Genomic DNA, 17,587 nt, shown 5'->3' on the forward strand with positions numbered 1-17,587 from the left:
TGCTGTCCGCAGTCTCTGGTCATCCCTGTGCTGTCCGCAGACTCTGGTCATCCCTGTGTTTTGTAATGGGAAGAAAGTGTTATGGTGAATAATATGGTTTTAATTATGTGTTTTTGTGTGAGTGTTTGTCTGTTTTGGCAGGTCACTGCATGGTGTGGCTCTCTGACTTTCACAGTTTAAAATTTTGGCTCTTTGTGTCTAACTTGTTTGCCACCCCTGATATAGATCTTAAAGCAAAAGGGGTCACAGCTCAACTCCCAAAGTTCACAACTTTTATCAATAGATTATTTCTCTAAAAAGACCAGTAAATTCATTTCAACATTCAGTCCCAATGGTGTTAATGCTTGTAACTTATAAATCCAGCTTTTCTCTTACTGTAGCAAAATGCAATCAAAATCCCCTTGTCGTTGGGGAATCTTGAGCACATAGATGCCCTTCACTTTCATGCCTGTCAATTTACCTCTATGATAGGTAGCAAAATGTCTTGCTAGATGTTTTCCTGGGTTCTGTTCCCTTATTTCCTTCATACGTTCTCCTATTCGAACCTTTAGGGGACGCTTAGTCTTAACTGTATAAAATTTATCACAAGGGCAGGTTATCATATAAACTACTATTGTGGAGTTACAATTAATTAGGTCCTGAATTTGGATCTTCTTCTCACCCATACTATCATAAAATGTACGATCTACAAAGGGGCATATTTGACATATCCCACAGGCAAACATGCCTTTAGATCGGGGATATTTAGTCAGCCAGTTCTGGGTCTGATTTTTCACGAATTCTGATTGCATAAGGATGTCTCTTAAATTACTTGCATACAGGCTGTCATTTTTGGTGTAGGCCTTACAATTTGGGATAGATTTGGATTATTGGTTAGGATCCCCCAATGTTTTTGGAGGACGTCTCGTACCATATTCCATTGGGCCTGAGTTATTAATCGTACAGTGTTCCTCTCTTCACCCAAAACTTCTTTTTCCTTAACCTGCAAAAGACTTTTTCTGTCACGTTCAGCATCTTTTTTTCTTACGCGTCTAATCTGTTTATGGGAGTAACCTCGTTCTCGAAATCTGGAATACAGTTCTTTCCACATTGGCTTTTTATCAAAATTAAGCAATAAAATTTTTGTTTTATGATGTGTATCTAGAATCATTTTTGCGGTACCTTAGCCTAGTGAATATTTGTCACCAGTGGTAACCACTTTGCCTACTCTCTGGGCAGCTTGTGGTGACAACACCTAACTTTAAGCAGAAGGGTGTTGGTACATGCATATGCACTTTTATCAACCTCAAATGTTATCTTTTTTAGTGAACAGTACAGGTTACATGCTTAAAATACATGAAATACACATTCAAGCTTATGGGAAGATTGCTGGAATGGTGTGGCAACAATGTCTCTTTTAAAAAAAAACCCATGACAAGGAAATAAAAAATATGGATCTAAAAAAATAAAAAAATTACCCATGAGAAAAGAGACATGCAGTTTGCCATTATTGTCGTCTTGTCCTGAATAATGCTAGCTGTGCTGAGCCACAGACCCTGAGTCCCCTGGTGAATGATTGACCCATAACAAATATGTTGATGTTTGACTTTTCTGATTCTCACACTTGTTCTGAATCAGTAAAATATTTTATTGAGGTGGGTTAGCACAACAGCGATGAAACTAGCATTTTTAGAAGGTGGTCAGGTTTGTTATAATATGTTAAGATGTGGTTTGGGAATCCCTGAGTGACCTTTTTACTTTGCCATCACCATGGGTTAAATATGTTCACAATACTCGAATGGACCTCATATATGTGTAACATCTGCCTGCATTGCTAACTTCACGATCCTATAAATGTAAAAAGAGGCTTGGCCACGATTAAAAACACTATTGTGCTGTCTGCATATTATCAAATGGGTAAAGGGTTTCTCATATCTATTGCTGTCAGGCAGACATAATACAGAGCTGACAGATGCATGATACCACCTTCCTGTGTGATGTTTGAGAGTAAATACCTTTGTAGAATTGTATCTATGTATAGCTTCAGTAAACGTTTTTCCTAGGAAGGAAGGAAGGAGCATTCACATAGCTATGAAAAAATTACATATTGAGACATTAGAAGTTGGAGAAACTGAGAAAATTTAGAGGGAAAAAGTATAGTACTTGATGAGTATTTCAAATCAGGATGCCATTGATTTCAATGAATTTCTTGCAGACTTTTTTTTTTTTTTTTAAGTAGTGTACTGCATGAAGCTGAAAGTGATCTGCTGCCACCACGAGGCTGGTCATTTACTTGCTATATAAATGCATATGAAACACATTCAAACTCATTTATAACTAATTGTGTGAAAGCTATTGGAACAAACATGCAGTTTATGGTGTCAGCAATCAATCAAGTTGTTGTGGGGAAACTAAAGAAGTAATCTGATTGGTTATGAAGTCAAAAACTCAAACTCCTGATCAAATTTCTCTTGCTCCAGTTTTGTTTTAAATAAATGACTCCCTTTGCATTTAAATTTTTGTCCTCTACCCTGTACTGATCCTTACCTACTTACTGAACTACTTTGGGAGAAAATAGTAAACACACTTCACAATATGTCACAAAACTATTACAGGCACTTCACAATAATCACAAAACTATTACAGGTTCTCTTCGACAATGTTTATACCTTATCCAAATCATGTACTGATGATTGGTTAATCATGACCAAAAAAAAAAATGTATCTGTTTAGTGCATGCCCTGGGTAAAGCACACAGAGAAAAGTAAGATAGTTACTAATGGGAATTATGTGGGGAAAAAATGTCACCAAAAATATCTGTTATTTTTCACCGTCTTTAATGATCTCCAGATTAAAAAATGTGGGCTGTGTCACACCAAAATGTTAGCCCATACAATCAGCAATTTTCTTCTTTCAACCTGTTTGTATGTATTTGTGTGTGTGTATTTTTTAAATTTATATCTTTATACAGTGTGTGTGTGTGTGTATAATATATGTATGTGTGTGTGTATATGTTTATACAGTGTGTGTATATGTGTGTATAATAATTAAATGTGTGTGCGTGTAGCAAAGCACTGACTGGCAAGATTGTGGATGCTATATACTACATGTGTCACATAAGTTTCTCATATATGTATGGTGAGGGGCTCCTGGAGGCTTTGTAGAGCTTTGAGTGAGAACGCCTCCTTTTCTAGGTCCCCAACATATCTGGTAGTCAGACCTCATTATTAGATTCAACTATCCAGCTATCATTTATATTTGTGACCTGATGGAGTTTGAGGGTATCTGTCTCTGTTGCTCTGTCTGCAGTGAGAGCCTGCTGCTGGATGAAAAGGCTGAGTGCTGACAGAACAGTAAAAGGTACAAGTGCTGTCTGTTTGTGTTGAAGAACACATTAGGGGTCACCCTGTCAGTCAGGATGTCACCTGAGTTTTGTTAGTGGGTCAGATGAGCAGATGTTTTGTTTTTTATGTTATGGACTTGTTGTACAAAGCCCTCCGGCATTGTAACTGCATCTTACAGGAGAAACATGCTTGGAGTCTTCCTGGGTGTTCTTATCTATATTCCCATTGCACACATTCCTGGAAATATGGCTCATCAATGCTGGGTGCTGTAGCGACTACCAACTGGGACTGGAAACATCATAGGCAAACGTACATATTCGCCAGCAAGCCATGGATCTCCAATATGATTCAAAAAGGTTTTTATTGCAAAAAGATCACATCAGAAAAGAAAGTGTAATGTTTCGGACCCCTTCGCCAGGCATCAGGCGTCAGTGTTTATTCAAACACTGATGGAATGACCTTGTCAATACCACCCTCTTTCAATTTAAAATCCCCTTTTGCTTATCAGTATTTAATAAAGGTAAGGTATTTTAAAATAAACCCACTGTAAGCTCCTTAAAGTATATATAAACCCTAACCTTTTTTAAATAACCTTTTCAGTTTAAAATAGAAATGAAAGGCAAAGCAATTATGTATACATATTAAAACATTATAAATACCCTTTTTCCCTCTTTTATAAGTGATCGCATAACCTCTGTTCTCAGCTGCATACAGAGCTGGAGGATGAGAAAGGGCATTACACTGAACTTCCCAGTAAATGGCTGTGTATGGGGGACCATGTCAGCAAGTCTGGTCATTGGAGGTTAAACACTGACTATGCTGTGCTTTCATGCCTAGTGTGGTCAGGTTTTTAATGGGAAAGCAGAGGGACTGACAGGAACACCAAGGATTTTACATAAAGGAAGCAATACAAAGAGAAGAGGATACTTTATCATACAAGTACATGAGATGGCAGGCACATATCAGAAATTTTAAATGTTGGGTTTACATAGTCTTTGATATGTCTCACTTATAGAAAGCCAAAGTAAGGATTTTCTCACAGCCACCAATCAGATTCAGCCCTGTCTTGGAATTTTTTAATCTGATTGACACATTCTGCAGAAAAGTTACATAGCATAGGCTTCCAGATTCACATCCACTCTCCCCACATGTGGGGCACTCCCAGGAATCTCCAAGCTAATTGCTCTCGATAAAGTGTCTGTGCAATAAAAGTGCTTTCTTCAATCCAATTATAGACATTGGGCCTTTTGAGGTACAACACCTTCTGTGGCACAACGTCTATAAAGTCTATCTCACTTTGGTGGAGCAATATCTGGTTCTGATGATTCTTGTAGTCCTCCTAGGATCAACTTTGCTTGCCACCCTCAATCGTCCCGGTATGTCAATGGAGTATATTTGTGCATATAAGGAATGGAAAAAGGCATCCAAATAGTGTAATACTGTTTATTAATCCCTTGACGCTGACGGCACACAAATATGCGGCCTCATGGAACTGGGCTTTTTTCCGTGGGGCCGCATATTTGCGTACCTGTCTTTGTGCTGGGAGCACGCCGCACAGCACGCTCCCAGCACAAAGACCGCAGTGTCACTGAGAGCCCTGGGTCCCGTTCTAACAATCGGGACCTGCGACTCCCGATTCCGGGTCACATGATCGCTGTGATAGCCTCTGATTGGCTATCACAGTGATCAGTCACTACAGCCCAGCCCCCTTGTTTTTTTCTCTTTCTATGAATGGAGAAGAGAGATACATTGTATCTCTCTATGGAACTCCTGGCATAGAGAGAAAAAAATGTTTGTAGAAAACAGAAAAAGATAAATAAATATTAAAAAAATAAAGAAAAAATACCTAGATCAAGGTTTGATCTAGTTCAGTGCCAGGGTTAGTGTTTGGGTCCAGGTCAAAGGTCAAGGTCAAAAGGTCAGGGTCAAAGGTCAGGATTAAAAAAAAATTGGCGTCAATGTCGGTTTCAGTGTGTTTTAGGTAAAAAAAAAAAAAGACAAAAACAAAGTGCGCCCTATTGTATCTGGGCTGTACTACAGATACAAACAACAAATAATATACACATATATGGTATCGCTGCAATCGTCAAGAGCTGGGGAATTTATTTTGGGGTGTTCTTTGGTGGTAGGTTATGGTAGTATAGTAGAAACACACAGCTAAATAAAAAAAAGATTTTTTTTTTTTACTATTTTGGGCCAGTTTTCCTTTGATAATAAAAAAAAAATCAGGAGATATCCATTATCATTTACCACCAAATGAAAGCCCAATTGGGCCTGAAAAAAAGTGGTATAATTCACCTGGATATACAAAGTAGTTGTGATGATATGTACGGTTTTACTAACACATGTCACCGTTGCAAAATTGTGCTTAGGCATTTAGATTTGATTTACCCTTAGGCCTTGAAGGGGTTAAGGTTAAAATATATACATATATTCCACTCACATGGCTCCAGAGGAAAAAAAGTCAGAAAACGCCAGACTTGAAGCAACACACCGCCCTGCATTCCAACTGCTAGATACAACGTCACCACGGTCTGCCACTGATTCGTTTCGCCCCGCCAGTAGGCGTCCTCAGCGGTGCATTGCTTCAAAGTTTTGGTGGAATATCCAAGTGCTGGTATATGTTAATAGACTTTACTCCCTGAAATCTTACTGTAATCTATGACATACCACTATATAGAATAAAGTAAATGGAGTGGAAATCTTGACTGAAGCTCATTTGCAGTGAGTAGCAGCTTTCTGATTTTTCTAATATCTTATCTGGGAATGCTCCTAGGAAATCTAGCAATATACAAAAATGTATGAGATATATATATATACACACGTAGAAACCCTGTCTCTTCTTCCCTGTACCAGCCCTTTGAAGATTTTACATCTGGCATTTGAAGCCCTTCAAGGATTAGAATACATGAACCGTCACCACATGGTCCACCGGGCACTGTCGCCTCATAATATCCTGCTGGGTGGAGAGGTAAGAAGTGATGTGATCAGTGGAGAGAATGAAAAGATCAGTACTCTCTCTGAATGGTGTGCTTAGCTGTGGTGCAATAATAACCACAGGCATGTCTCCTTAAGTGGCATTGATGAATGAATGGCACAAAGGGCGATTTATCTGTATGACAGATGATCAGAGCATTTTTTTCTGTGCTCAGGTGAGTCTGTTAATTTCATGAGCAGTAATGTGCACATGCCTAGAACACCCCTTTAGAAATGAGGGTTAACAGTTTTTTTTTTTTCCTTTCACTATCTGTCATACTAGAATCCACCCATCAACCAGCAATGTTGTAGTTATACTGGATATATTGCAGTTATAGTGGGTATATTACCATTTTCTAACATATAAATGTAAACATATGATTATGCCATTAGACCAACATATTTACATTGTGTTGAATCCTGAATTATTACATTACTGGAGGTAATTGGTGATGCTATAGATTCAGTTCCCAGCTAACAGACACATGGCTAAAATAAAGAACCCTCTCCTCATGTTAAAATCATGTGACTTGAACCTTTTATAATGTACTATATGTTTTTTTGAAAATAGAGATGTTAATATACAATATGATACCATTTTCCTGCAAGTATATAGGCAATTTAAAAATATAATACATGCTCTATTAATTCCAAACCTGAATACAGAATAAAACAGAATTTTAAAAGGAGTAGGAAATGGTTAAATGGTAATCATTTTATTGAATGTGAATAAATGGACTGCTTCCCTATCAAAATCCCCCCCCCCTTTCACCATTAAAAGGTAACAACGTTTCCAACACACCCCCTACAATAGCACTGACAACTGTGTATAATACACAACTGTCAGTACTATCGTGGAGGATTGCTATATGCTCTCATTTTGTGGGCTGCTGCAAAACTGGAGCTACTGTGCCCAGTGCTAATATGAGTGATCCTTTAAAAATCTGTTTCTAGTGCCTCATTTTATCATGGCGCAAACAAAAAACGTAAAATACCAGCAAACACAAATGCTCCTGCGCTTGGGGATGGACTCGATGCTACAACCACATTAAGAATGTCCTGGAACATGCACACCTTGCTGCCCTCAAATGGACCGGGGGAATCCAAATATACTGAATGGGGAAAGAACAAAAAGAGGGCGCACAGGCCTAGTGCATTACCATAAAAAATGTTTAATAAAAAATAAAGTAGGTGTTGTACTCACAAACGACAATATAGTCAAGGCACATCATAGAAGAACAGCTGGATCAACACCGCGCTGAGTAACAGTCCACAATAGGGAGTTTAGACATCCAAAAGGCTGACGCGTTTCGAGGACTTGCCTCTTCCTCAGAGCTCTGAGGAAGAGGCAAGTCCTCGAAACGCGTCAGCCTTTTGGATGTCTAAACTCCCTATTGTGGACTGTTACTCAGCGCGGTGTTGATCCAGCTGTTCTTCTATGATGTGCCTTGACTATATTGTCGTTTGTGAGTACAACACCTACTTTATTTTTTATTAAACATTTTTTATGGTAATGCACTAGGCCTGTGCGCCCTCTTTTTGTTCTTTCCCCATTCAAAAAACGTAAAATACCTGACAAAGGTTTTACCTTTCCTTACTCTTTTCAACAACTTTCACTGTGGATCATGAGTGAACAACCACAGATTCTATATTGAAATTGAGAACTGAATGTTAAAGGAATATGCACACATTGCATGCAAAAAACCATGGTCAGCAGCAGCGTATACTTGTATAATACACAGTGTGTGTGTTATTTACACCGTGTTCCAAATTATTTAGCAAATTCTATTTAAGTGTCACAAAGATGAAATATTTTGTTTTTCAGTTTAACTCATGGATGGCATTGTGTCTCAGGGCTCTTTTGATCACTGAAAACAATCTCGGACACCTGTGATAATTAGATTGGCCGGTGAGCCCAATTTAAGGAAAAACTACTAAAGGAGGGTGTTCCACATTATTAAGCAGAGCACCATTTTCAAGCAATATGGGGAAAAAAAAGGATGTCAGGGATCCCCTCGATCCCCGCCGCGATGGTCCCGGCGCAGGCGCACTGCACCGCCCTGTGCAGGGACATGGGCACTAGGTCTGGGCCGGCCGCGGCATTCGAGTTCGCGCATGCGCAGTAGAAGCCGCGGCCGCCCGCTGGGCACCAATGGCAGAGCAGGGCGGGATATTTAAATGTCCCTGAGCTGTCATTTCGGTGCCTTCTGGTCTTACCTGTTCCCTGTGTATCTGAACCTGTGCCTTGTAAGTTATTTGACCCGGATTGTCTTGACCTGCTGATTTCTCCTGCCCAGACCCTTGCTTTGCCTGACCTCTCTTCCTGGATGCCCCTCATTAGATTTGACCTACTGTTGCTGACCTGGCGTGTGACCCGACGATTCTCTGCCCGCTCCTTTGTACCTTACCGTCCTCTACGTTACCAACTCGGCCTGTCTGACTTTGCACTTGCTCAGCCGTCCATCCATCCATCCATCCCATCGGGGTCACCCGACCTCCTCACATCTGGCTCTCCCTGGTTGGTACCCCTGGCGAACACCCCTACCACTGACAGGTGTGCTCAGTAGTGGCGACCTGGTCCCGGGGTACTACAAGTCCATCCCCACCATCAGGGGCTCTGGTGAACAAGTACCCTGGGGCTTAGACTCCGCGCTCTGGGCACGCCTGACCAGTGGAGTGCTAGGGGTGCTGCTCGGCGGTCCCTCACAAGGGATCTCTCTGCTGCTGAAAAGAGTGAAATAGTTCAATGCCTTGGACGAGGTATGAAAACATTAGATATTTCACGAAAACTTAAGCGTGATCATTGCACTATTAAGAGATTTGTGGCTGATTCAGAGCACAGACGGGTTCGTGCAGATAAAGGCACATTGAGGAAGATTTCTGCCAGATCCATGCATCGGATCAAGAGAGCAGCTGCTAAAATACCATTACATAGCAGCAAACAGATATTTGAAGCTGCTGGTGCCTCTGGAGTCCCACGGACATCAAGGTGTAGAGTCCTCCAGAGTCTTGCAACTGTGCATAAACCTTCTATTCGGCCACCAATAACCAATGCTCACAAGCAGAAATGGCTGCATTGGGCAGAAAAATACATGAAGACTAATTTTCAAACAGTCCTGTTCACTGATGAGTGCCGTGCAACCCTGGATGGTCCAGATGGATAGAGTAGTGGATGGTTGGTGGACGGCCACCCTGTTCCAACAAGGCTGCGACGTCAGCAAGGTGGTGGTGGAGTCATGTTTTGGGCCGGAATCATGGGAACAGAGCTGGTCAGACCCTTTAGGGGCCCCGAAGGTGTAAAGATGACCTCTGCAAAGTATGTGGAGTTTATGACTGACCACTTTCTTCCCTGGTACAGAAGGAAGAACTACGCTTCCCATAATAAAATCATCTTCATGCATGACAATGCACCATCTCATGCTGCAAATAATACCTCTGCATCAATGGCTGTTATGGGGATAAAAGGAGAGAAAGTCATGGTGTGGCCTCCATCCTCCCCTGACCTCAATCCTATTGAGAACCTTTGGAGCATCCTCAAGCAAAAGATCTATGAGGGTGGGAGGCAGTTTACATCCAAACAGCAGCTCTGGGAGGCTATTCTGACATCTTGCAAACAAATTTAAGCAGAAACTGTCCAAAAACTCACAAGTTCAATGGATGCAAGACTTGTGAAGCTGCTATCAAATAAGGGGTCCTATGTTAAAATGTAACGTGACCTGTTAAAATGTTTAAAAAGTTAAAATGTTGTTAAAAGTTTGATTGAAATAGCTTTTGAGTTCAGTAAATATGCTGCAAACACAACAAATGACAATTTTCAGTTCTTTACAACCTATAAAGTGTTTTGAAACTTACTGTGCGTAATAATTTGGAACAGTGCATTGTAAGTTTTTTTATGTTTAACAAAAATCCTGTTATTAGGAGGTTTGTTCAATAAAATGTGAATTGTACTCTTAATAGTTGATAACATGAGAATTATGCTGACTGTTATTTACATCAATTATTTAGGTAAATGAGAAAAATATCATTTGCATAATAATTTGGAACACGGTGTACATATGCATATATATACATTTACAAATGTTTATTTAAGGATGTGAACACAGCTGCATTGTTTTCAGTGTTTCAATGTAGGCATTCACACAGGTGAGTAAACTGCATTCAGATCCCTAACCCAAAATCCTGCATCTGAGATTCATATGCATTCTCTTAATTGAAAAAAAAGACCATTTTACACATTTAAAAACAGATCTAAAAGCAAGTAGGAACTTCCAGAAACATCATTAAAACTTTTATGGCCGTGGGAATGTAGCCTTATTTTATTCTCTTTACCGAATCAAGCATTAGGCAGTAAAACTACACTGCAGCTTACGTACAAATTGGTATCATTGCTACTTTTCTGCTTGTGGTTAAATTATTATTATATTATTAATAATATTGCTACTATATTGTATATAGAACAATATACATTTCTGTTTCAGGGGCACATCAAAATGGCTAAATTTGGTCTTTATTATATAACGGACCATGGAGCAGATGTAGATTTCCCAATAGGGTAAGTAAAATGCTGTACATATGCTTTAATAAAAAATGTCCAGTAGATGGCAGCGGTATACCAGTGTATAGTAAGCAGGGTTAAATACCTGTAGTTCACTGAAGCTTGCCTTATGTATTTCCTAGTTATATTACAAAAAATGGACACTGTTTATGTCTAGATAACTTAAGTTTAACTTCTGACATCACTGCTTCTACAATTAGATGTAGGACAATGTGACCATCTGGAGGCCGTATTAGTTTTAATAGCATCTGAAAATGCTCCCACCATTTTTATTTCATAGCCGAATTTCTGCAATCCAGCCAGGCATGGAAATGCAGCTTGAGCAACAAAAATAACAGAGCCATAGGGAATAGATATGCTGCCCATAACAGTCAATTAAATACCATGTGCACTTTATTTCCTAGTACAGTTTAGGTGATGGGAGCAATTACCTGTACAAAATAATTTATAAGATATCCCTTTTAAGTGGGTTGGTTTTTTTTTTTTTTGTTTTTTTTACAGGGCAGATATTTTTTTTTTTCTGGGGAGATATCTCTTTTAAGTTGGTCGTTCAATATAACTGTAAACTCAATTATAAGATAGTGTTATTACAGAAAAATATATGGTATTGTTGAGATATATCGATCTATAAAGAATTGGACAAATTAAGTGATGCCTAAAATGTGCCAATAATCAGGCTTCTGATTATTGGCCAAAACAGAACTTGCTTTTTTTATTTTGGATAACATGGGGAAGGGTTAGAACATCTGTCTTGGTTTTATCGCCATCTGTCTGTGACTTTGAAGAAAACCACCCTCTCTATTTATCCTGGTAAAGAGTGAGGGACAATGCAAAATTTTTACAACTGTCACCAGTACAGGAGTAATAGGTACATTTTCCAACATTATTTTGCAGAATTGTCCGTTTTTCTTTTGTGTCAATAGGGACAGAAAGTGCTTGTAAATATCCCTGGTGGCAGCACAGATGGCAGTTAAAACCTGACAACAGGCATTCTAAGGGCCTGATCACACCATGGTGCAAAGACGTCAGTTTTTCTGCATGCGTTCTGCAAGGGCTCAACAAAATCAATTTTTATCTATGTGCCCTGTTCACACCACACACTAGTATCACGTGCAGATTTTTTCTGTGCAGGAATCTGCAATGTATATAAATCTCATTGCAGTGCACATGAAAACGGATGTCTCCGCAAGTGAAATTTGCACATCAGTTTCCATCAGTTTTCATGCACGTATGGTGTGAACGAGCCCCAAGCCTTCCACAATCCATTCAAACCAAAAAAAAGGTTTTGGCTGGAGTTGCACCTTAAATGATATACTGTAGGTTGTCCAACATAACGGTAAAATCAATTATAAGAATGTGTTATTGCATAAAAATATATGGTATTGTTGAGATATATCTATCTAGAAAGAGGTGGACAAATTAAGTGATGCCTAAAATGTGCCAATAATCAGGCTTCTGATCCAGCCATTTTTGTATATAAGGCACATACACACACTTCTGCCGAGGCTCCATGGGTGAAATAGCGTTGAGACAGGTTAGAAAACCTTTACTGGACCTCTGTGCTTTCCTCCCTGAGAAATAAACCCTCAAGGTGTCTGCAGGGCATCTCGGCCTCCCTGCACCATAAGCCTTAGGCAACTGTTTGTGTTTATAATCCTTCTGGAAGTCTGAGATGCCTGAAAGATTGGCTTCTGACTGTACATTCGACCCTTTCAGCTGTCTGACTGTTAGAGTGCATTGAAACCCAAAAGCAAAATGCTAATATATTGCAGCTTACCAATCCTTAAAAGGTAACTCCACTTTCATGGGAACAAAATATAACACATAAAAACAAATATTATAGCATAGACAAATGCTTCACAAGCCATATTGTAATTGAATGTTCTTAAAAATAATCTTTCCTTTTCATTCTGCAGTGCTGTAATTTTCTGTAAAATTCAGTGCAATATGGCAACCTGAAGGTGATCTTGTACACTGTTGGTGTGCAAAACACCCCCAGAAATGTCATTTCCTGCTTGCGTGTTTAGCTTACTGGTTTTCCCAGAGGTCTGCATTGCAAAATCAGATTTTAGCTATCCCTTGCAACAGAAATTTCACTTTTGGTGAGATACCTCCTAAGGATGGGTTTACACTAATGGCAAGCTCCTTCTAAAGTCAACCCAACGTGCCAAAACTGCATGCATTGCACACAGTTGCAGGTTAGTCGTGGCTTGGCATCATTCCTTTGAATAGGTCACATTCAGCATTGGTACTCCCCTCCAAATGTGAAAAGAGAGGTAGTGTTTGCTGAAGCATGTGTACACTCCGTCTAGCTTCCTCAGAAGCTATTAGAATGAAAAAACTCGGCTCAGCTGTGTGTTTTTATACCACCTCACAAATGCAAGTGTAATGGAGTCCTAAGGGTTAGTTACTTCTAAAGGGTTGTAGACATTGCAACTTTTTTTATCAGATCACTGAGTGATCAGTGACCAGGTGATCATAATAAACCAGACCCTCCCATTCAGAGCAGACTATGTCTGCACAGGATATAGTCAAATGAACACCTATTTCTTTAAAACAGAAACCAGCAGGAATCTGCACCAAAGTTTGGTAAAATCCCTGCAATGTACATTGGTCATCCAGAGGAGATTTGTTTTTTTATTTTTTCAACAAAGGTGAAGTTATTTTTTAAGTATGGTGGCTGCATTCATTTTCTTATCTTAAGCGTACTTTACAGGACGCAGGCTGAATATTCCGAGACCCTGAGTTATAGGCTTGTACCTTCAGGTGATTGGACATTGGCAAGATTTTGAAGACATGCCCCCTTGGTTTCTCTTTATAACCCTACCCCATCTGAGTTCTCAATTGTTTGCTAGTTTTTTAAGGTGGTGGACCTATTCACCCTGATGAAGAACTCACTCTTAGCTTAAAGTGGTTCTAAACCCACAACAGTAAAAATCAGTCTGTATATGCAGTAAAGCATGCTTGTTACACTCACAGCGGAACCTAGGGGGTTAATACTCTGCATTGTGTAAAAATGTTGTTTGATCCAGACTTCTCTGATCTTCCCCTTCTATTGCTCCATTCTTATCTCCTGATAAGACATATCGTGTGGAGACACTGCACATGCTCAATTTGGTGTGTATTGCTAGAGAGGTTTTTTTTTCTTAGGAGAGTGCATGTGATCAGCACAGGACCAATCAGCACTGCCCAGACAGAGGTCAGGGGTTCTGTATCCTCCTAGGGAAAACTCCTCCTGCAAGCTATAACCAGTGCTCGACTGGACACTGATAGAAGTCACAAGACTACTTTAAATGCTGATGGGAAAAGGTTTGTAGCCGCTTATATTTACTAAAATATTGCATTTCCATAATCTGTGTACTGTGGGACACCAGATATAATGCAATGGTTCTGGGTTTTGTAACACTTTCACTAGTTTATTATTTTCGCTTCAGGTTCTTCAGTCAACTCCAATCAGCTCTTCAGTGTCTTCTAATAAAACAATTAAAGCAGTGGATCTGGATCGTTGGTCTACTAGTCCATCTAATACACACCCTCTTCAGACAGTGCTGCTATCCAAAAGTGTACCTGTTGCTCCTCCATAGATAGAGAAGACACTGTAAGACAGGAATTGTGTTACCAGTCAGATAACCAGGTGGAAAAAAAAACCCAGAAACAAATACAGCCACAACAGCTAAGAATTGTTAGGTTGCAATAAAATACAATTTTTTTTTTTAATTCATTTTAAGGTATCATGGTATGCCATGCTTTAGATTTATCTAGCTCTGTATATTTCTTTATTGTGTTGCTCTCCATACTGCTCTTTTACTGAAGTTAGACTTTGTCGGTTATTTATTTAAAGTCCATCTATATCTTCTTGTCCATCTAACACTATCTACTCTAGATAGTTCTGCAGTCCAAGGGTGTCTCCGTTGCTCTTCCACAGATAGGGGAGACACCCTAAGACAGGAAGTGTTTTACTGACCACTTGGGGAAAAAAAGCCTAAAAAAAGAAAATTAAGTAGCCACCACTTCTAAGGTTTGGTAAGTTGCAATATACTGTATTGCATTTCTGTTTTTGGGTTTAGGTCCGCTTTAAGATAAATGTGCAGGTATCATGGCATGCAATGCTTTAGTTTTATCTGTATATATCTCTATTGTGTTACTTTCTATACTGCTGTTTTCTAGATATCCATCATATTTGGCTCCGGAAGTCATTGCTCAAGGGATTGTAAAACCTAAAGATCCCACTCTGCATGAAAGACCCCGACCCTCTGGACCAAAGTCAGATGTGTGGTCTCTGGGCGTGATTTTATTTGAGCTATGTGTGGTATGTAAAATAAGAAAAATGTGTTCTGTTTTTGTGCTTTGATTGCTGCTTTTAGTTGGGTGGATATGGGGGAAGTATTGAGACCAGCTGGTATATTTTGCGGTCAGTGGTTGAAAGGGGATTTCCAGTAGAGAGTCATTTATCTGCAGTAAGTAGCCTCTGATCCAAATGTTGTAAAAGCAATGGGGCTGCTTTGTGTTGTAGTGATATATTGTAATGTCATATGATATGAGTGATACGAAACTATTGTCAGACAGACTGTCTTCTCCACCCAGCAAGAAAACACAGCTGTTTCTATCTATATATTGTAATAGCATTACATTATTAGGCACAGCAGTAAATATAATAGAATAACATAGATGTGTGTGCTTAATGTTAAAATATGTGTAGTTTAAATGAAATGCTACAGATATTTGATTCCTGCAAGAACCAAACTGTGCTAAATGTACAGAAGGTGTCTCTGTAAACCTTGGGAATAGATCAAATGACAAACCGAACCATTTTTTTAGGGGGTGAGTCTGCATAAAATTAACATTTTAACCACTTCCCGTCCGGCCGCTGTTTATAAACGGCAGGACGGGACACCTACAGGAGCGGGTTGCCGTCTCTAAACGGCACCTTGTATCTGAGGCTCGTGCTCGGCTCCTAGAGCGCGCACCCGCGAGCCCGATGATCGCCGAGTCCGACGGACACGGTGGATTACGTGACATGGTATGGGACCAATGAAATCGGTCCCATACCATGTGATCAGCTGTGTCCAATAAGGACACAGCTTAAGTGTAAACAAAAGCCGCATGGTGCGGCTTCCGCCTCCTTCTCCTCTCAAGGAGTTGTCTGTGAGAGGAGAAACAGCGAAGAAGAGGGTTGTAGCTAACTGCCCTCCACCTCAGTGACACCTGATCGCCCCTAAAGTGTCCCTGATCGCCCCTAAAGTGGCCCTGATTGCCCCACGTGTCCCTGATCACCCCAATAAGTGTCCCTGATTGCCCCAACAAGTGGCCCTGATTGCCCCCACAAGTGTCCCTGATCGCCCCCACAAGTGGCCCTGATCGCCCCCACAAGTGGCCCTGATCGCCCCCACAAGTGGCCCTGATCGCCCCCACAAGTGGCCCTGATCGCCCCCACAAGTGGCCCTGATTGCCCCAAGTGGCCCTGATTGCCCCAAGTGGCCCTGATTGCCCCAAGTGGCCCTGATTGCCCCAAGTGGCCCTGATTGCCCCAAGTGGCCCTGATCGCCAACAAGTGGCCCTGATCGCCCCAAGTGGCCCTGATCGCCCCAAGTGGCCCTGATTGCCCCAAGTGGCCCTGATTGCCCCAAGTGGCCCTGATTGCCCCAAGTGGCCCTGATTGCCCCAAGTGGCCCTGATCGCCCACAAGTGGTCCTGATCGCCCACAAGTGGCCCTGATTGCCCACAAGTGGCCCTGATCGCCCAACAAGTGGCCCAGCAGTGTCCCTGATTGTCAGTGTCCCTGACCACCACATAGTGGCCCAGCAGCGTTCCTGATCGCCACAGTGTCCCTGATCGTCACAGTATCCCTGATCGCCGCAGTGGCCAAGCAGTGTCCCTGATCGTCACACAAGTGGCCCAGCAGTATCGCCGCAGTGGCCAAGCAGTGTCCCTGATTGCCACACAAGTGGCCCAGAAGTGTCCCTGATTGCCGCAGTGGCCCAGCAGTGTCCCTGATCACCGCAGTGTCCCTGATTGCCGCACAAGTGGCCCAGCAGTGTCCCTGATCGCCGCAGTGGCCCAGCAGTGTCCCTGATCACCGCAGTGTCCCTGATTGCCGCACAAGTGGTCCAGCAGTGTTCCTGATCGCCACAGTGTCCCTGATTGCCGCACAAGTGGTCCAGCAGTGTCCCTGATTGCCGCAGTGTCCCTGATTGCCGCAGTGGCCCAGCAGTGTCCCTGATCGCCACACAAGTGGCCCAGCAGTGTCCCTGATCGCCACACAAGTGGCCCAGCAGTGTCCCTGATCGCCGCACAAGTAACCCAGCATTGTCCCCGATTGCCGCACAAGTGGTCCAGCAGTGTCCCTGATCACCACAGTGGCCCAGCAGTGTCCCTGATCACCGCAGTGTCCCTGATTGCCGCACAAGTGGTACAGCAGTGGCCCTGATTGCCGCAGTGGCCCTGATTGCCGCAGTGGCCCAGCAGTGTCCCTGACCACCACACAAGTGGCCCAGCAGTGTCCCTGATCACCGCATTGGCCCAGCAGTGTTCCTGATCACCACACAAGTGGCCCAGCAGTGTCCCTGATCACCGCATTGGCCCAGCAGTGTTCCTGATCACCACACAATTGGCCCAGCAGTGTCCCTGATCCCCACATTGGCCCAGCAGTGTTCCTGATCACCACACAAGTGGCCCAGCAGTGTCCCTGATCACTGGATAAGTGGTCCAGCAGTGCCCCTGATCACCGAAGTGT

General features: G+C 41.7%; 1 protein-coding gene across 1 annotated transcript in view; it reads left to right on the top strand.

Annotated features, from left to right (window-relative positions):
* TBCK (TBC1 domain containing kinase) overlaps positions 1 to 17,587 on the top strand; it is a 367,627-nt gene that overhangs the window by 52,162 nt on the left and 297,878 nt on the right. Inside the window, exons 4-6 of the mRNA XM_089680503.1 lie at positions 6,180 to 6,294; positions 10,778 to 10,851; positions 15,022 to 15,163. Coding sequence (XP_089536629.1) covers positions 6,180 to 6,294; positions 10,778 to 10,851; positions 15,022 to 15,163 — 331 coding nt within the window. The remainder of the gene's footprint in view (positions 1 to 6,179; positions 6,295 to 10,777; positions 10,852 to 15,021; positions 15,164 to 17,587) is intronic.

The sequence above is a fragment of the Staurois parvus genome, unplaced genomic scaffold (assembly GCF_062004578.1).
Source record: "Staurois parvus isolate SC_StPar_1 unplaced genomic scaffold, SC_StPar_1.0 ptg000244l, whole genome shotgun sequence".
In the NCBI taxonomy this organism is placed as follows: Eukaryota; Metazoa; Chordata; class Amphibia; order Anura; family Ranidae; genus Staurois; species Staurois parvus.